At 41.0% G+C, this 21473-nt stretch overlaps 1 protein-coding gene across 4 annotated transcripts in view; it reads right to left on the reverse strand.

Moving 5' to 3' along the window:
• The window catches only part of lrp8 (low density lipoprotein receptor-related protein 8, apolipoprotein e receptor), a 232338-nt gene that overhangs the window by 13258 nt on the left and 197607 nt on the right, over positions 1-21473 (reverse strand). For all 4 annotated transcript variants that reach the window (XM_033621269.2, XM_078168965.1, XM_078168966.1 and 1 more), the window contains exons 13-15: positions 19976-20115; positions 6704-6845; positions 998-1150 (exon numbers count right to left, since the gene is read on the reverse strand). In XM_033621269.2, coding sequence (XP_033477160.2) covers positions 998-1150; positions 6704-6845; positions 19976-20115 — 435 coding nt within the window. The remainder of the gene's footprint in view (positions 1-997; positions 1151-6703; positions 6846-19975; positions 20116-21473) is intronic.

Raw genomic sequence — 21473 nt, forward strand, 5'->3', positions numbered from 1 at the left:
TTTCTCTGCCTCAGCTCATTTCTCCAGTCCTCACCTGTGCAAACATGAAATGCGAAACAGTGCAGGTCTATTAAGGATAACAACGTAACAAATGTGGTGACTGTAGAGGCTGGGGACTGGCTGAGCGGGAGAAATAAGGTCAGTGAAATAATGGAGGTGTGCTGGGAACGCAGGTAAGCTGGGAGAATCCCCGAGCCGCTTCCCAAGATAGTGTTACATTAAGCACAGGTATCGAATTCTCTGAAGAAGTTGGCTCTTAAATCAATCATAATCAATAATATTTTTGCATTGTTGAAGGGTGATAGTAGTGAACACTGGGTCTGGACTAAAGCTGCAACAGTCAGTAAGCTACTTTGTTATAATTTGAGACAAATATAAATATGATGGTGTAAATAACAGCTTCATTGTGAGTAAAAGCAGATAAATTCCCTAGAAGCAAGAATATACTTTTGATATTTGTGTTTATATTTAATATATTTAGCATTTCCTGTGTAGATTTTGCTGACATTTTAAAAGGATTCAGTGGATTTGCTAAAATGTTACACATCAGAGTGGGGGGCACACGTGGGAATACCAGTATGGGAAGCTTTTAGTCTGGCACTGAAACTATAAAGAAATGAGATGGTCTGGCTGTGGTGAGAGCAAAACCTGAATCATATTAGAAATGACAGGCCAAGATAGAAAAATAACCTATTTCCTTCAGCCTGTAATACCATGGGAAATGTTTCCCATAGCCATCCACGTATAAGGCTGGACAGCACCAACATACTGAACAGTTTTAATTGGAATATTTATTTAAAGATACGATTAATACTTAATTATGCGGTGATCCCTTTTTAGCAGCATTGAGAGACTGAAACCAGTTAAATATCCACATGGCCTGGCACTCCATCATGTCACTGTGATCACAGTGATGTAGACTTCCACATGACATTTCTTAGCACAATCCCTTTAATTAAGTGCGTGATTTATTGGTTTCAGAGTGTGACCGACTTACCTACAGCACAGCGCCTCATGTCTGGTCCCAGCTCCATGCCGTCAGGACAGGCACAGGTATACTTGGGAGAGTGGTCTGTGATCTGGGGGGCCTTCAGACAGAGGTACTCACAGCCACCGTTTGGCAGGCTGCCCATGTTACAGGTATCTGGGGCTAGAGGGACACAAGCAGAAATTAAAAGAGGATTAAAGAGGGCCTGGGCAAATATGAGTTTAAACATTTTCCCTGACAAAAAATAAAGGATTATTTTCACTTTACCTATTTAAAAGCTTTACATCTCAATTGAAAACAATGCATGGAAAACTTTCAGTAATGCCATTTCATAAACTTTTGGTGCTTCCTCACAATGTCTATGAAATTCTATCAATAAATTAAAGTTTATTGTACAGCATCTTTCATACGGGTTAGGGCAGGTCAAATTGCTTCACAGATAACTAAGCTTAGAATGAGACAGAACATATAGCCCCAAAAACAAAAACAAAAGGAGCAAAAACAATTTAACAATTTAAGACCAATGCATGCATGACGATAAGACAGATTTAAAAGCTATAATAACAGTAATAGTAGTAAAACTGAGTAAGATAAAAAAAATATATATTAAAAAAGTAAAGACAAAAAGATTAAAAATGATGAAAGTTAAAGACAACTAGAAAATGGCTGCTTTAAATAGGGATGTTGTTGCTAAGAAGCGATTCTAATACATGGATGCTTCACACACATCTTCAACCTGACAGCAAAGGAGATCTATACAATCAGCACAGTTTTAATATGGACACCCAAGATTAGTGTCACCGATTCAGTATCCAATCAAATGTCTCCCCTTCTGTTCCTGAGTCATGATGTTAAATAATGACCAGAAAAGTGTTTTTGCTGAACATTATCATGTCACAGTAAAACTGACCTTTGACCTTGTGGATATAAAATGTCATCACCTCATCAATCTATCCTGTTAGACAGCTGTGTCAAATGTTGTTATAATTAGGGCAAAAATGTATTTGGTGAGGTCACAGTGACCTTGATCTTTGAGACACAAATATCTGACGCAAGGTCACAGTAAGCTTTGACCTCTAATCACTGAAATCTAATCAGTTCATCCTCAACTCAGTGGACACTTGTGCCAAATTTGAAGAAATTTCCACAAGGCGTTCTGGTGAACGTGATAACTCAAGAACACCTTGTGGAAATTTCAAGGTCAAGAAAAATCAAGGTCACAGTAAGCTTTGACCTCTAATCACTGAAATCTAATCAGTTCATCCTCAACTCTTTCCACAAGGCGTTCTTGAGTTATCACGTTCACCAGAACAAGACACACGTAGGGATGAACAAACAACCTAAAACAATAATGCCTCTGTCCACAGCTGTTGTCAGAAGGACATTAAAAAAAGATTTAAAAGCTATAACAATAAGATTACTACTGTAAAACTTCAAGTAATAGCTCACAATCAATCAATACTCACAACTTGGATTAATTTTTTATGAAAAACGTTTTTGATTCTTTTGATCTGAGAATCCTTACAGCCTAAAGGAATATAAATAACTCACAGGGTAATCGAGGAATGGACACATAATTTGAGGAAGCCAACAACCTGGTTTTATACATCGGAAGAACTTCTATTAAAAGAAAAAAAAAAAAGAAATGCTTAATACATTTGTTTTTGAAAATATATAGCCATACTGGGCTAGTAAAAAGGACTAGGCTTTTAATTGAAGTTTAATGGTAATAATAATATAGTAATATAAAAGCTAGTCAAATTCTAGATAAAATGGATTAAAACGAAAAATCAAAAAAGACAAATAATATTTAACAACACAGATACAATAAAGTAGGTGAACTAAATAATGTAAATAATGTCTATAAGCATTCTTCATCAAAAGCCTGCTTGAACATGTGGGTTTTAAGTTAATTTTTTAAAGATTTCAACACTTCCAGCTGCTCTCAGATCCTCAGGCAGACTTTCCCAGCAGCTTGCTGAAGGTTTTAGCCCTGCACTTTGGAACAAACTAACCCGTGTCAGCTCCAGGGTGATGAGCACAGAGGTTTACATGAACTGTAGACCTGAATAGTTGAGAGAAAAGGCGATTAACAATTAAAGACATACGCTCAGTTCTGGGTCTTGAAGTCTTGAAATGTGACAGTATTACTGTGGTGTGCTGGTCTTGGACACTGTATAGTAGACAGTATCGAATCAGCCATAATACTTCTACTACTTGCCACCTATTAACCTTATTATTTCTCATTACCTTGTTGTGTACCATACTGAAAAACATCATTGGATAGATGCTGAGACCAACTTCTACAGTAGTATTAAGGGACCAACATCAGGGACCTACATTTATTCCACATCCTATTTTCTGGTCCTGTGAAGAGATGCTTAGGTTAAGGCTGGGGTGTCTAAACTTTCTTTTTTTTTTTGAATCTCTGCACTCAAATGAAAAATTTAAATGTAGTTTCCCAACCCAAGACTCAGCGTCATGGAAAAATATTGCTACTCTTGTCATGTGGGGAAGAAATAGGTCAGGTCGCGGTCGATTCTGCCTCCTGACTTGTGTGTAGTTTTAAAAAGCAGCACATCAGAGGAATCATCAGCCGTCAGGGGGATGCAGCACCATCACTCACTGCACACAGTGTGATTCTAATAAGCTGGGAATACGTTTGTGCTCGCTGTACAGTACCACGGCATAGCAAGCATGTTATATGAAACTCTGAATATCTCTTATATCTATGTTCATAGTTAAACAAATTAGGCTCTTTGGGTAAAAGCAAATCTTTGAAATGCTATGACACACTATGAGAACACACTGAGAGAAAAGGGCACAACTGGGTTGAAGAGGAGAGGAGAGGAAACGAGGAAGTCAGTGGATAGAAAGACGGAAAAAAGGAAGCAATAAGAAAAGAAATAAAATAACAAGAGAAATGATATCAGAAAAAAACACAGAGGAAAAAGGAAGTAGCAGACGGGAAAGAGACTGAGATAAGTTTTCCAAAAATGGTGTTCTGAAGTCAGCTCCGGTGTCCGCTTCTCTTCTTCTCCACTGCCTCCCTTAGGTCTAGAATAAGAACTAAAACATGGAACCTAGGCTTCAAAGCACAGCTGGATGGACAAAAAAATAAATAGATAAATAATAAAAAAAGGCACGAAAAAGAGAGGAAAGGAACCGAGGCTCTTTTAAGGAAGTGTGTCAGAAAATAATGACGTTCAAATGTGGCTCCAACCCATTCAACATGTGTGGAGGTGTATTTTGGCAACCAATCATTATGTGGGGATCTTTCCATTTGGGTTTTGTTTAGATTAGAGCATTTTCTGACAGGACAAAAAATGGTATGAAAAGCAAGCGAGACATAGCGAAACAAAGGGACCTCACAAATTGCTTCATTCAAGGTCACATTTTATCGAGCATTTCACTTATCAGTGCCACTAGTATCTCCACAGGGGCAGCTCAAGTTCATTCAGTATATCTTCATTTAGCCCAGTTAGGTCTGGTTTGTGTTATGTCTTGCTTTTGTTGGCATTTTGGAAAAAACATGCTTAATTCTGTGATATCTCTTTGAGCAGAACTCTTGATTTATTAATGAGAGAATGCAATTAGCTCCCCACTGGCACTCAGACAAGACTGCTTTGAGCTCCGAGTGAGGGGAGAAAACAAAGCACGAAAACACAGACTCACACGAGCAAATAGCTTGTACACACTGTCAAACACACACACAGATGCGCTTTCACTTGCACGCACACACGCAGGTGTTTCGTTTGCACACCTGCGGGAGCATCCATCCTGGGAAAAATACTACATCAAAACACATCATCTGACATGCACGGCACACATATCAATCTAATCACACACACATCAGGTTATTTGTTTATTATCTCAGACAATTTTAGTAAGTGGATCCTTTGGTCTATCCATGGCTTATTCAAGGCTTTGTTACCATGATGAGTGATGCTGAATTGGATTTTTTTTTTTGGTCTGCACTAACAGACCAGCACTGAGCAAACCGTCACACACACTCACATTGACTGCCATTAAAGTGGTAACCTTCGGGGCTGAAAAAAGAAGCCAGTGTGGAAATGCCAAAAACAGCAGTTCCTCGAAGGCCACTGGCTCGGAGAGCATTTCGATTCCAATAGACACCAATGTAAAAAAGTCCAACTTTATAGCAGAAATAAACATGCTCACAACCTGGTACAACCCCCCCAAAAAAACAACAACAAAACATGACAAAAAAACCAAACAGTTTTGGTCTCTAAAGATAATTTATGCATTCATGACAACTGTAGTGGGTGAATTTTCATACAACTCACCTGTTTAAATTTTATCAAAGCTTAAGTTTATACATTATCAAGGGTGCGGCTGCTTTGAATGAGTGCCATTAGTTGACAAGCTGCTACCACAGTGACAGTGTTGGTTTGGTTAGGCAAGTACGGTGTAACCCCAGATTCACAGAGCATAGCCATAGCTGTTGCAATTTCTGTGTGTTTTCAGTTAATGCAAAAAAACAAAACAAACTGTAAATATGCTCTTGTCAATCTTGTTCAGTATTTAGTTGTACTAAATGACCCTCTAAGGACTCGAATGTTGAGTTTTTCCGGTAAGTATATTTGTTTTTATGGTTTTAAACGGATAGTGCACCCAAGAATGAAAATTCAGCCATTATCTACTCACCCATATGCTGACAGAGGCTCAGGTGAAGTTTTAGAGTCCTCACATCACTTTGCGGAAATTGGTGGGGGGAGTGGCTAGCACACCTAATGGCTGACGGCGCCCAAGACTAACGTCCAAGAACACAAAATTGAAACCACAAAGTATCTCCAACATGCTCATCTGTAGTGATCCAAGTGTCCTGAATGCCCGACATAAAAAGTTGTTTCGAAAAACATCATATGAACTCTGTTTTTAGCCTCATTGTAGCCTGTAGCTCTGACTGCCTCTGTATACACTTCGCTGACATGTGTACGCTTGCGCAAGACCGTGAGACATCGGCACTGCTTTCATGTGTGTTCACGTGCTTTCGCTGGTCTCGCACGCAAGCGCACACACGAGCACAGTGTACAGAGAGACAGTTAGAGCTACAGGCTACAATGAGGCTAAAAACAGAGTTCAAATGATGTTTTTCCAAACAACTTTTTATGTCGGGCTTCAGGACACTTGGATCACGACGGACGAGCAGTATGGAGATATTTTATGGTTTCAATTCTGTGTTCTTGGATGTTTTAATCTGGGTCGCCCTCAGCCATTAGGTGTGCAGTTGTGCTGCTAGCCACTTCTCCCTCGGATTTCCGCAAGTGTTGTGAGGAGTTTTTGCTAGCAAAAATTAGCATTAGCATAACAACAGTTTTACTGTAAAGGCACCATGGTATTCAAACTAGCACCCACCGGAGGGTTCGGTTACCCTCTTGTCCAAATATGGGCACGTCTGGCTCCAAAAATCCAAGATGGTGATAGTCAAAAATGCCAAACTCAAAGCTTCAAAATGGGAGTCAACAAACCATGTCACAGTGGCTCTGTCTATTATGTTTATACAATCTATGTTGCCAATGAGTTTGGTGCTTGGAGCAAACATGATCAGAGCCCATCATGCACAACTTGCAATGCGTGCCCGACACCTATAGCTCCTCATCCAATCAGTTCGCTGTGACTGTTTTGTCTTTTATCATACTAGACACAGAGAGCACCAAAATGTTCATGTCATATCATCCCTGTATGTCTTACCTTTGGGCTGCCTCTGTTCGTGAAACACCACTAGATCAAGGGGGTTGTTGAGGTGCTCTGCCACTTTCGCCACATCATGTCCCGTCAGCCGGTTGGCACTGTAAATCGCTTCGTCCTCTAAGTCTGTCCAATAAATGCGATCCTGGAGAGAAAGAGAGAGCTGGTTTAAAGAATACATACACAAATCATTAAACAAACAACAAAAAAGACAGGTGTAATTTCCCAAAACCAAACCTCTATTCATCAGTTTCTTCAGAGACATACTGGATAATATTTAGGCTTGTTGATTTACAATTTACTTGATAGGACAGACTAATCTTAAGGAGATGTTTTATGCCTGGGGAAACTTTAATTCAATTTTTAATTAAAGGCATATGAGGAATGACAGGTTTGAAAGCTAAAACATTATTTATTGAAGTAAGGTTAAAAGCATTGCATTTTAATCATGGAGAGGTTTAAACAGACTGAATAAGTTATATTGTAATGGGGAGCGTGCTGTTTTTTGTAACATCCAGCACTCAATCCTGACAATCGATTAATGCTGAGCAAATAAACTGTCAGTATTGTTTGCCACCATATATAGTACCTCTCCTTGAATTATGAGAAATCTCAATAGAACTAGTAGTTAAAAATGACAAAGTGATGAAGATTGTATTAATGCCATTTAAAGTAACAGGAATACACAGCTTTAAAATAAAGATATGGCATTTCAACTAATGAAAAAAGAGGAAGTGGAAGTTTTTATTTGTATTTGGTTTCACATCAGGGACCCAGGCCTGGACCAGTACACGGTACATCAATCCATGACCGGGTCCACTTGAAAACGTGGTCTTGAGTATTGTTCATGTGTATTCGGCTATTTGATGGGAGTAGCACTTGGCAAGTAGAGGTGCAAAGGCATTTCTCAGAGGTGGCAGTCTCCTTTGAAATCTGTGTATATCACACGTCCATGGGTAATAAGGTAAGAAGGAAGGTGAGAGGATTGTTCTTGACATTGTCTTCAAAATATAAACCATAGTAGACATAATGCAAAGCTTGACTTAATTGCATGGGCTTGGGTTCTAGCAGTTGGCACTCTTTAATGGCGTAGATAATGACGCGACAGAACTCAGGTAAGGAGCAATATTACCAATGTAAAAGCTAAACAGTGGGAGAGTTGGTAGGGACAACTGTCAATTGATAAATGCACAGTACGATCAATCATACCTAATATGAGAATGGTCCGTGTACTTTGCAGTCATTCGTTTTTCGTTTGGAAATAACAAATTGAAACACGAAAAACCAACCATTATCCATTTTTGGTTTGGAATGACCAAATGAAAAAGAAAAAAAAAACAATCCGTCTCCCGTTTTTTATTTGATAATAAAGAAAAAAAAAACGGAAAACGAATCATTACCCATTGTCTGTTATCCGATTTAATTTGGGAATTTAAAAAAACCCTGTGGGAAACTCCTTTCTTATTTTTTGTTTGTTTCTTCCCTGTGATTTGGAGGACAAATGTAGTAGCTATAAGGACCTGTTGCTGCTAATGCAACTGGCAGAAACAGCTACAACAACACTACAAAACATAACATCTATAAGGACTACTAGGCTTCTATACCTACACCTTACTTTTTCACCGTATTGTGAAAGTCCCCTGTGTGAAAAATCACTTGCCCCTGAAGTAAAGAAATGAATAGTGCCAGCCCTGACCTGTGAGATCTTCTCTCATCTTTCACTTTAGTTCTCTTTCTTTCCTTGCATTTCTCCTCCTCTCTCTCTCTTCCTCCCAATTCTCTTCAGTGACACTACTGTGTAACAGGATACGCCACGCAAGTGGTTATGGCACTTGGTTTCCATAGCAACTGCAGACTGCTACATCTACACAGACACACATCAATTAAGAAAAGCGCAATAAATGATAGCAAGAAAAATCACACACAGATGCTGAGAACATAGGAAGGTAAAAAAAAGGATGAAGAGACAATCAATGAGGTGAGAGTGACACAGAAAGAGGAACGATGGCTCCTACGGGCATTTTTTCATTCAGCTGAGGTTGTGTTAACAGTTGTATGGTCTTTTTTAAGGGCAAAGACCTGTAAAGGTCCAACTTCAGATTTATCTGATGTGAGTATATATGTATTTGTGTATCTGTGTGTGTGGTTCAGTCATGGCTGTTATCCACGCTCTCCATTTGTGTTGGGTTATGAGCAGACTTAACCTTTCCCTCACCTTCTCCTTTTCCATCTTTCACCGAGCTCTCTATCGCTCCATCATCACCCTCACTCACACTCGGATAACCTTTACTTATATGACAGTAGTGGTGAAACAATGAAAGACAAATATCAGCTGTGTTGATAAAACAATGCTCAAATATATCATTCCATCTCTCCCTTTGTCTTTCCGTCTCCATGGATATCTTTCTCGGTCTCTGCCAGTCTCCACCTGTTTTTCCTCTTTCAATTTCTCTACTGTCAATCTTAGCATCCGTCACATTCTCTCACACTGAAAGCTTCAAAGAGCAATGCAGACCTGAGAAGGTCATTGTTCTTTGTTGTAAGATCAAGGTGAATCTTGCATGTGTTGAAAGAACTGAGACACATGTGCACGCACACGCTCCCCCGAACACATGGCATTGCATCACTTCAGTTGCAGCTGTCTGTATCTGTCTGCGGTTGTCGAGGGGATGAGACTACAACTAAATGGATGTGGAGTCTTTTAGGGTCAAGGGGAGAACAGCTCTTGATGATTTTGTCATGATTTGGTCCCCAGAAGAACCTTCTGACAAGTGCTGAGCCCTTTTTTGACTGACACATCTGCTTGATGCGCCTCTGGTGCCTCCTTCATACTCAGATGTCATGCCAGCAAACTACAAGTGAAAGCTCAAACAAAGCCAACCCACTCAACTTTTGAAGCCTTTGATTGTTTGGGTTTGATTTGTATTTCTTTGTTGTATCAGCCCAAGTTATGAAAAAATAATGTGCGCTTGGTGTTCAATCTGTGTAGGAATCAAATGACATTAGGAGACATTTTGTGTTAATCTCCACTAAGCTGCAGAAGAGTATTAAATCCTTTCCACATGCATGGTGCACCCACACAGGTGTTTCCAGTTATTTTAGCTGATTAGACCTCTTATCTGGACTGTGGGTGTGGATAGATAGGGCTTGACTGACATTTTCCTCCCTTTTCTGTTAAAGCTGTGGTCCCACACACTCTAGTCTCAACATTCACTTCAACTCTCATTTGTTTAATTGATCCCTTTGTGACTGATGACTCCAAGACTGTGTGTCCTATTGGTTGTGAGTACCAACCAGCTCTGATTCTCTGACAAGCAAGGTCACACTGTCTAAACATTTTCTTTATTATCTCAGTCAGACGTTTGGGTGCAGGGTGCAATTTTAAATATGACAATAAAAGCCTGGCCAGGGTTTAAAAAGGCAAGATTTGGCAATCCAATCAATTCATTCCGATTAACCTCCTGTGTCAGAGAAGAACTGCTCCACAAAAGAGCAATGGTTTGAAGACAGTTTTAAGAGGTGGATGGTACAAATACAGCTATTTTGAATAAACTGTGAACTCGTCCCATCAATGACTGAGCTAAGCTAACAAGCTAATGAGTTTGCTAGCTGAGTCGTTAAATCTGATGGCTTTATTTTTAGTTCAGACCAATCATTCGTGATGAGACGAAACAGTTTTAGAATGTTGCAGAGAAAAGTTGTAGCGGTGTGAACTGGCCGGTCTGAGCTTGACTCAAGCCGGCTGATGGTATCAACTGCAACTCAGCTGGTTAAATCACCAGCAGCTGGTTTTAGAACATAGAGCAAGTCACCTGTTTCAGCAGCCAACTAGCTTCTAGTGAAGTCCGGTGGTCAAGTCAAAATGGCCGCACACTGTGTGTTCACTTGCTGTGGCAGGTGCTCCGTCCTGCTAAGCACCCTGTTTCCGTACACACAGCGTGCTGGTGTGCAACGGTGGGTTGCTGCTGCTCGCTGTATGTGCTTATGCCCCCCCCACACACACACTCTCTCACTGACTGATTAACTGGTGCTGGTTATTTATATTATTTTGGCGTATTGATTACCAATACAATCCATCTGATGATCATTTTGTTTTAGTTTTTCACCGTTTCATCACTACTACAAATGCCACCATAGCCAGTAGTCTCGCCACCAGACAATCAGAGATCTCCACTCTCTGATAGTCTGGGGACACTCCTTTCTAAAGTGTGTTTAACACACCGGAGAAAACGGCCGGCAACAAAGCAACGCCTCTTGCATTTTTTGAAAAGGACATGCCCTCCTAGAAATGTGCGCTCCCCCTTTTCTCGTCCGCAAGGAAACAAACACACAGAGAGCTTGAAAATGGATGACGAGAGATTTAACTCAGTTTTATCAAACGTGTGCTCAGTCCACAAGATTGTGGAAATGAAGGACTTACAACGACTTTGTTTAAAACTTTTAACGCAGTCGGACTGTGTTTACGAGCACAAGCGTTCAGCGAGCCACTGAAGGACCGCCCTGCAGATTTACTATTGGTTCTGCAACGTAGGAGGTTTTTTAAACACTGAAATTGTATCCGCCCATCTAAACACAAAATCAGGAAGAAAGACATCAGTCTTTAGTTAAGCAAAGTGTCTAAAGACTGACTTGTGAGTCTACATAGCCAGTATCTCACCATCACTATCCTCATTCATATTTTATGAAGGTACAAAATATTTTCAGCCACAAAATAAGCCTGAAAAGCTGGAAATCAAAGTACCGAAAGTTGTTGCATAGAGATAATACGCCATCTCATCTAGTTGCATTAGTGTGAAACAGCAGGTTTTTAGAACGCAGCAGAACGGCACATTCCAAGTAGTTGCCTGTTTCAAGTCATCTTGTTGCAAATCTTTGGTCCAAACTGGGCTTAAATTAAAGAACTGGCATTCAATGGTGGATTAAATGCCAGAAGAAGCACAGGAAGCTTTTGTAACTAACAAGTGCATGAGTTAACTGTTAGGGCGCAGACTACAGTAGATTACCATCTAGCCCTGCAAGCAGTCACTACACCACCATGCTTCTGACCCCACCTATTTTGCATGGATGGACGAGCAAATGTTACTTTGTGGTGTGACAGCACCCATGAGCAAAATTAACACCACAAATATTCGCCTCTTGTCTACTTCCATTCAGTGCAAGCAGAGGGGCAAATAAAACATTTGCTTCTGGTGGCAGAGTAAATTTGCATCTTCACATCGTGTGGAGTCCAACTTTGGTGAACTCTGACCAGCGAAGTCGCAACCTCAACAAATAGCGCAAGACCATGTGTGGCAGAGATATTAACTGTTGCCGTGTTTAATTAGCTGATATTGTATGATACTGGCCATGGGAAATACAACTCACGTGAGAGATGCTGCATGGATGCCTGTGAGTATGGAGACAGGCACGTAAACTAAGTAAATGGTAAATGTATCATAACATCATATTTCGCTGTATTCATTAGCGAGCTAGTTACCATTAGCTAGCAATCTAGCTTCCTGTGTGCATCACAATTGGCACAACTGCCAACATGCAGCATGAATATTGCCTCTGCAGGCAATGTTCACGTGCCAAGCTTTAATTCCCAGTATAGCTCCACCCACCTTCAACCTGATCAGAGGTCTAATCAATTAGAATAAATTAAAACACCTGTGTGAGTGTGCAGGGCCTGTTTAAAACCTCCAGTGGTGTTAAACTTAAGGTAAAAGGACCAATTTGTGCCTTAGCACCATTATTTTTCTTTCTTCCTGATTGTATTTATTGTTATTGACAAACTCATCTCATCTTCTCCCCTAAGAGGGGGTAAAAAGTGATAAAAGTAATGCAATGATACTAAAGCCAGAGAAAGAGAAAACACTACTCTCTGCATGCCTCTGCAATCTACATTTCCTCAGGGGTTGGTGTCTAGGCAGGGGGTGGACACTGACTGCAAGTGTTTGTATGTGTGTGCTTGATGGTGGCGTGTTCAGACTCTGATATAGGAACCCTGTGTCGTTCCACTGCAGAGTTAAGAAACTTTAGTACATCAGCATCGATGTGAAGTTTGCAGATGATATGCTCATGTGGAACGACTTTAACACTGTGCATCACTCAGGAATATGAGGGGCTGTGCAGGCCATAATGCACACTTTTGAAACCTCACATCTCTCACACACTCAAAAGAGCTATTGTATGGGTATGTCCATAATGTATAGAAAAGAAATGCCTATAAGTGGTGCTTTTATGCTTATGTATGCTATCATGCGAGCACAGTACGTGACAAAACCAAGAAAAATGTAAACACTGAAAACAGCGGAATCTATCACAGCCTTTAAGAAAGAACTGTGTGTGGTGATAAAGGAGAAAGAGAAGGTGTGTTTGCACTTGGGTCAGGGACGTGAGCTGGATGTCAGGTTGGCAGTTAACTATGAATGTAACAGTGAATTTTCTATGTGAGCCACAGTTTGTCAGCACCGTCAGACCAGCGAAGCTATTTTAGCGGCCTGTAGAGAAATGGTCTTGCATGTTTGGATCATCTGGCTCTTCTGATTGGCTTTCAAACCATTAGAAAGAATACCTGTGGCGAATCGATCCAAGCACCCTTGCATTCAATTTATAATCGTTTCTCATGCCAACCTCTGGCTGCTTAAAGTAGAGATAGCACGTTAATTGCATACAGGGAGATTTTTTCACGGCAGCACTGCTGCTAAACACATGCAGTATAGGGGAATTATCCAAAGCTTGAAGACATTTAATTTACTATCACTTATGACCAAAAAATACATAAAAACAAAAAAAAAAAAATTGAAATTTAAAAAAAAAAGTTCAAATCTTCACCTTTAAGAGGCTGGATCCAGGGAACTGGTTTGACTGTTGTGTTTGAAAAATTACTTAAATGATTAATTGATTATCAAAAAGGGCAGCGGCAGCTCAGTCCATGCTGCTGACGGATTGCCGGCTCAAATTCCCTTCTGGACCAAGCATGGAGTGTGGACTGGAAGCTGGAGAGGTGCCAGTTCACCTCCTGGGCACTGCCAAGGTGCCTTTGGGCAAGGCACCAAAACCCTCTCTTCATTTAAAGGAGAAGTCCGGTATTTTGCACTTTGAGCCCCATTTCTGGGTTGTTTACGATGAAGTAGAGTGGCTAAGAACAAATTAGTGAAGATTGCTCATTTTCGGAGAATTTGGCTTTCCCCTGCCTGGCTCAACAGTGCTGCCTATGGCCATGTTTGAACCTGTCCTAAAACCACCCTAAACGTTCGTTTTCAAAGCCATGAAACTCACCGAGTGGTCAGTGGTGTTTGCTGATGTTATGACATAAAAATCGTAGCAAACTGGTTTCCATCCGTGTTTTCGCTATTCATCTCGATTGTGGAACTATTTTTTCAGCTGCCTCACACCCTTGTGTAAACTTCCGCTTGATCGTTCGTTTGACCTCAAAGCTTTATACACTCCAGCCCACTTGATGGCGATAATGCTCCTTTACGTGAGTGTCGCCAACCGGCAGGAAACCATTGCAATGTAATGGGACACAGAAAAGCAGCAGAAGAAGGTTGGTGTTGTGTTCAAAGGCATCATACTGCGAAGGTTGTTTACAAGTGAGTAATCCATTGTGCAGTTGTTTAAACTTATTATAAAACTTTTTCATTCGTTCTTTCTCCAGGAGCACACACAGCACTATCGAGCTGGCACTTTCGCTGAGCTAAAAGACTACAATGACTACAACCTTGTCGTAAACAACCCCCTTTCTGTTTCCGGTGGTGGATTACTACCAACTGACAATGAGGCTTCTATAGAAAAACAATGGATTACACGAAATGTCAAATAAATCATCAAAGAAACCACAGTTTGCTACGATTTTTATGTCAGAACATCAACGAACACCACTGACCACTCGGTGAGTTTCATGGCTTTGAAAACGAACGCTTAGGGTGGTTTTAGGGACAGGTTCACACATGGCCATAGGCAGCAGTGTTAAGCCAGGCAGGGGAAAGCCAAATTCTCCGAAACGAGCAATTGTCACTATTTTGGTCTTAGCCACTCTATTTCATCATAAACAAACCAGAAATGGGGCTCAAAGTGCAAAATACTGGACTTCTTCTTTAATGCATGTATAGGTCCTGTCTGTGCATGTGCATATGAAAAAATTGAATTTCCCCTCGAGCATTAATAAAGTATATCTTCTTTTTAAAAATGTTGGTGATTAATTTTCTATCATTCAACCAACCAATCAATGAATCAGTGCAGCTCTAGTCAGCAGTACAAGGATACCTCAAAACCTCAATTTACAGTAAACATGGTTTTGTAAGCATTGCCAATCTAATACTACTCTAATCTAATATCTAATACAGGGGTGGCCAACCCGCGGCTCGCGAGCCGCATGCGGCTCTTTGCCTATCAGTGTGCGGCTCTTCGATCCATTAATTAAAACCATCGGCGTGCAACTCTTCCGTCATAAAAAAATCAATTTATTGTTATGAGTGCGTATGGCCCTTTAAGAAATGTAACAGGCTTAAGTGGAGCGAGTGAGAGAGAGAGGAGTGTGCACAGGCAGGTGAGAGGGTGTGGAGTTTGGGAGGAATGCAGGACTGCAGCGCGGTGGCGATATCACACAACAAAAAATGTCAGGGAAGAAATGCGTGTCTTTGTGTGTGTGTGTGTGTGTGTGTGTGTGTGTGTGTGCATGTGTGGAGAGAGTATGAGAGAGGGAGAGACTGTGTGTGGATGTGTGTGGAGTAGTGTTGCACGGTATACTGGTACCAATGGTAGACCGCAGTAGGCTACCAGCTCAGTGGCCTTGTGGTAGAGTGAGCCCTGAGACTGGGAGGTCGTGGGTTCGATCCCCGGCCGGGTCATACCAAAGACTATAAAAATGGGACCCATTGCCTCCCTGCTTGGCACTCAGCATCAGGGGTTGGAATTGGGGGGTTAGATCACCACGATTCCCGAGCGCAGCACTGCTGCTGCTCACCGCTCCCTCAGGGGATGGGTCAAATGCGGAGAACAAATTTCACACACTCAGGTGTGTGACAATCAGTGGAACTTTACCTTTACCTTTAGGCTGCTACTTAAACACCACGGTACATGACATGGTGCCACTACTGTGGGATAAGTTCAAAGTCCAATCAAAGGAGGGTGAGTGTCCATGCGCTGGCCAATAATGGCCATAGTGCTCCGCGGCGCAAGATAATGGCATACCGGCGCCCGAGAAGTCCGGCTCCAGGTGAATAAATTGGCGTCATGACTGCCTAGAAATACCTGAACAGCCGAGCCATGGCGGCAAACAGGTATGTGGCGTGTCAGAGGAGAAATGAGCCGTTCACATTTCTCTTTGTGTCAGGTAACGGCCCACAAACCTCACCACACTTTAGGGACTGTTCTTTACTTATGAAGGGACTGTTCTTTACTTGTCAGGGGAGGAGGGTGGCTGGTTGATTTTTATTTTATTTATTTATTTTATTTTGATCCCCCCTATGTTAATCACTGATTGATGCTGTTTTTGAAGTATGAATAAGTCAATAAGTAATTTATTCCATTGAAATATCATTGATGTATTATAGAAAAGTGATTTATCTTTTTATAAATGACAAAAGGCACATCTGCCTCATCTTTGCTGTGGTATCGTGATACTACTCAGAACCATGATACTTTCACTGGTATCGTACTGTGGGTCCCAATTTTGGTACCGTGACAACACTAATCTGGAGAGAGTATGAGAGTGGGAGAGACTGTGTGGATGTGTGTGGAGAGAGTGGGAGAGGGAGAGACTGTGGGTGTGGAGGGGGGATGGAGAAAGACAGTATGAGAGGGAGAGACTGTGTTTGTGTGTATCTCTATTCATGGTTATTCATTTGTGTGTGAGATAAATAAATCTGGCTTTGAAAATTGGAAATGTATGGATTTTGATTTTATGTCATTTAGTGTTTGTGTGAGAGAGGGAGTGCGTTTGTAAGCACAGGTGTATGATGTGGCTCTTTGTAGTACCACTGTAATTTGTGTGGCTCTTGGTCTCTGACTGGTTGGCCACCCCCTGATCTAATATTTCTGAGTAAGAAAGGGTCAAAATTGGCCTAAATGGCAGAGCCATTATTCTTTTTGCTAAATCAACATCCTCGTGTAAATAAACGCTACACCATTTTCTGATGCAAAGTATGGCATGATACACAACTGAGCTAAAGGTGGCGCAGTAAGCAGTTTAACACAGACCCAGACCCTGAGTCAAAAATGCTCCCTTGAGGCTCATTTCCCAGATAAGACACAAACTAAATTAAACGGACTAAAAAAGGTTCAGTGTTTCAGTTCACAACTTGTGCCAGGCAACTCCACAAAAAACAAACTTCCCATTATCGGTCTGTTGGGACCACGACAATCTGCTGCACTGCTAAAGGATTTTTAATTTGGTCTGTATCATAACCAGAACAGAACAAAGACCAGAAGAGCTGAGGGCTATTAATCTCCAGGGATGAACTTTCACTGCCTGCCTGAAACGTTGGTTTTCTTCCTGTTTTTTTTCCTTCCCTTTAACACATACACACATATCCGAGCACACATGCAGGCACACGTAGCTGGACATGATGGATGTCCCCTCTTCCTTTTGCTTCTCATCATCACAGTGTGTGCAGCAACGAGAGGAATGGAGAAAGCACTTCCTACTGATCGCATTTCACCTCCTCTCTTTCTCGCCCTCATTGTTGCTCTGCTCTCCTCTGCTTCTCTTTTCCACCTTCCACATCATCTATACTTGATGGGCTCTAACAGACTGACTCACTCCTGCCTCAATAAATACGCCCAAATTAGTTTCATCGATTGCTGCGCTCTGCTGTGACTCTACATTGGTCAGCCCTTGAAAACATGATTCCTTTCCTGGGTTTATCTTTCCACTATACTTTTAAAACATCTCCATCTCTCATTTCTCCTCAGACAAGTATGTCAGCCAAATATCAACAACTCTAGATAAAAATAACAGCAAAAACTCATGTCCCATGCTTATATTTGGCTCAGAGAAAATCTAAAAATACACTGCCAAGATGGGAAACATCAAACAAGATAGGACAGACCTATTTTTCGGCATGTATCTACACTTCGGAGGTCAAATAAGGACGTTAGCATCTTGATTGCCTTACAGGTAGAGACCTCCTCTAAGCACTGCCAAGTGCTTGCAGGTGATCCATGCCAAGTCCCAAAGTGGGAAATTAAAAATAAACATATATTGATGCCGTATTTTGAGGTTATCATTCCCTTGCTGTCTTTTAACTAGTGCAGTGCCCGTTCAAAACATGCTTGCTCAGAATGAGCCGATTGCTTGGCCTGTGGTGCTGCTGCTTGCAGCTTTCTTAAGAACCGCTTCCATGAACAACTTCACACTCGATGCTTCCTTGGTTGCTGAACAATACAGCTATAGATTTATTACCAAGATCAGATAAGAAAAATATGGATTATATGGATTTTATGCACAATAAAATCTGATGCTTCGTTATTCATTAAGCTATCCAGCATTGTATTAGAATTGAAAGCCTCACCTTGATCAGGTGTTAGATTACATGCGAATGTGTGTTCAAAGCCAGAGAAAAGGTGAAAGTAAAACAAGACAACCTTTGCCTGGGGCCCCTATATCACTGAATCCGTCTCTGAAAAACACACCCAAGTCATGGCTACTCGCAGTCAGAAACACTGGTAAAATACACTTAGCTGGTGTGATTTCAAAATAGACATAGTAGCTGCTTGCTTTGACATAACCACCGTGGTTATTAGCAGAGCCATTTCGCTAGTGGTTAGTTTATTAGTGTTACAAGCTACCATGGCAAAAAAAACACATTCAAGTTGCAGGTACTTTTGGTCAGAAAAAGCAGTGAAATAAGCTTAACGAAACACGAACGACTCATTCTGCAAAGCCCTACAGACCTGCCTCTGCTGCTGTACAGAGTGCTCGCGGCTTGTTTGGTCAAACTTTATTATCACCAAGTCTGACACCAAATTTCGGTTTAGATCGGATGAGAGGTTCTCAAGATAAACAAAGAACACATACATTCATACATATACGTTAGGGCATTCACAAATACTGCATCTTAGAAATCATTGACTACTCCCAAAAAGAAGTCTAGAACTAATTGCAGCTTTATCATATTTCTTTTTACCCCCAGTTATCAATAAATGTCAAAAAGGTCTCAAATACAACTAACGTAAGTGGGACCCACCTGGGGTAGCAGATTCCTGTGCTGGTTCTGAGAGGCTGGTTTCAACAATTTGCAATTTGATTGGACTAAATCTCCAGCAGGCTTTTCTGAGCTGTAGATTCTGCTTGATTGCAGCAATAATTGAAATAATTGAATTTCCCATCAGGGGGATTAATAAAAGTGTATTATATATATATATATATATATATATATAAAACAATAATGCGACTGCTTTCTTGCAGGGATAAAAGGAGTCTTTCCTTCCTTAAAGACTATATAGGGAAACACTGCTGATTTTCAACCAGCTCTGTGTACCGCAGTGTGTGCAGTGTATGCAGATGGACAGTGTTGGCCTTCCCTCTGTGTCCCAGCACCCAGACCCCCAGGCTCATTAACTGGCAGGGGGTCTGCAAGTGAACGTATCAACCGGCAGATGAGTGGGGACTTTTGCTGGTGGTATGGAGGGAGTTGGAGCTTTGTTTATTTTACAGATAAATGATTAGTCGACAACGGTGCACAGTGTCAACTACTGGTTTTGATAGTCAACTGCTCAGTGAAACCCCAAATTTACATACATAGACACAGACAGACAGAGATTCCTTGCATTATAGTTAGATAGTGTGGCAGGCCTCAAGGTGCTTTGAAATTAATTGCACCATTATGCCAAAAGCAGTTCATTTGTATTTTTTGCTTTTATTATCCTGATATTTTCATAGACTAAGATACTTAATATCTGGCTCAACAAGGAGGTGAATATATTTTTGTAAAGTTAAACCTCAGTGGTGCTCTTGCATATTTCAGAGGCTAAAAAGCTAGACTGTGCAAGAGTGCAGTTGGAGCCTCTGTGACTTGCTTTGCACAACATGAAGCAGTGACATAAAACCAATGGCAACCCTGAAGGAAGGAAACAGAGCTCAAAACATCTGGTATGCTATGGAAAATGGGATGGACTACAGAATTGCTTAAATATAAACCTATCTGTTGTAATGGGATAATTCTTAAAAGCATGGTGCGGTAAGTTTTACTCCTTGTGCAAACAAAGAATCAGCATACGTAAAGATTTAAAGCTCAAAAATACCATTGCATTGACTGATTCTGGGGCTGTATTTTAATCTTTCCATACCTCAAACACAGTTAGGGCGAAGGGGTGTCCCAGGTGGTGATGGGAGGACAGCAGCACTTTGCGGTTATCCCCATTCAGATCCACACTGGACAGCAGGTGCAGCTTGGAGTCCACCCAGTAGAGACGTCTGTTAGACAAGTCTGAGAAGATGGAGGAGGAAAAGAGAGAAGAGGAGAACAAAACCAAGGAGGACAAGAAAAAAGGAGGGAAAGATGGAGGCAAATGGAGAGAGAGAGGTCATTCCATGAGAAAAGGCCTAGGGTGAGAGGTATATGAATGTAATGGCCCAGTAGTCACACCATCAATCTTCTTTGACATGACGGCTGAGGCCCTGCGCTGAGAAAACACAGATGTGATTGTAATATTGCCGGTTGGCTTCTTTGTGGGGGAAAATGTACGTGCCCTTGAGCAAATTGATTAGTCTTGCCGGACTTTCGTTAAAGGAACACTCTGCTGTTTTACAATTCTATCAACCATGTATGGGCCCGCAACGCTGGTTTACCTTAGGACTCCGTTTTTGTGCTCTTGCTGTGGACCACAAAGTAACGCTGTGGCTGACATGAATATTTAAATTAGAGATTCCATCAAATTTGACAGCAAGGGACATGAATCAGAAATGACCTTTGCCGGTTGTGCAAGAAGAAGGACTTGCAGTTAATCAAGTATTTTTACCAGGGGTGTAAATCACAAGTTTCAGCATGATTTGATATATTGATTCTTTAGATAGTGACACGATATTCTCTAAACTCTCAAAGTCTGCCACAATACGATTTTGAGGTGAGGTGAGGTGCTAGGCCTTTATCACTGTTTGAATGTGAACTCTTTCCTCGCCATTGACAAGATTTTCCGGCAATCCATGTTTATACTGTTATAAGATAGGGGGCACTGTTACACATCTTGTGAAATAGAGCAGCACTGCCATCTCCAAAAACAAACTAAGAAGATGATACACTGGAAATCGGAAGGAAGATGTAGCAGCTTGAAAAATGTTGGCGCCGACAGAAAAGTCTACGGTTGTGCAAGCTGTGGAGATGTTGATGGACTCTGACAATTCCTGTTCTGATCCACATTCTAAATCCGATTTTGGACAAAGAAGCAAACGAGTTTGGTGGTGGGACGAAACGGGATCTCCACAACGGTGACAGTGACACATGGACAAGACGACCACAGAGGAGACAGAGACAACAGAACACTCACTGAATGTGGCAACATGTTCCGCTATACCTCAAAGAGAATATTGTTTTTGTTATCATTATCATTATTATTATTTTAATTTTCATTAATACAATTCAAACTGACATAAGGAAATGAGAAAAAAACAAGAAAAGGCAAATGTGAATTTGATTTTATACCTGAAAATAAATGTCTTTGACAAAAATGCAGTTTTTTTTTTATGAAAATGCACAAATTCAACTCTTTATAAAAAAAAATGGGGAATAAGATAGAATAACATATTTTTTGTGTTTAAAAACAGAATGTCTCCTCTTTAGTTTCATGT

Source organism: Epinephelus lanceolatus, chromosome 6 (genome assembly GCF_041903045.1).
Source record: "Epinephelus lanceolatus isolate andai-2023 chromosome 6, ASM4190304v1, whole genome shotgun sequence".
Classification (NCBI taxonomy): domain Eukaryota; kingdom Metazoa; phylum Chordata; class Actinopteri; order Perciformes; family Serranidae; genus Epinephelus; species Epinephelus lanceolatus.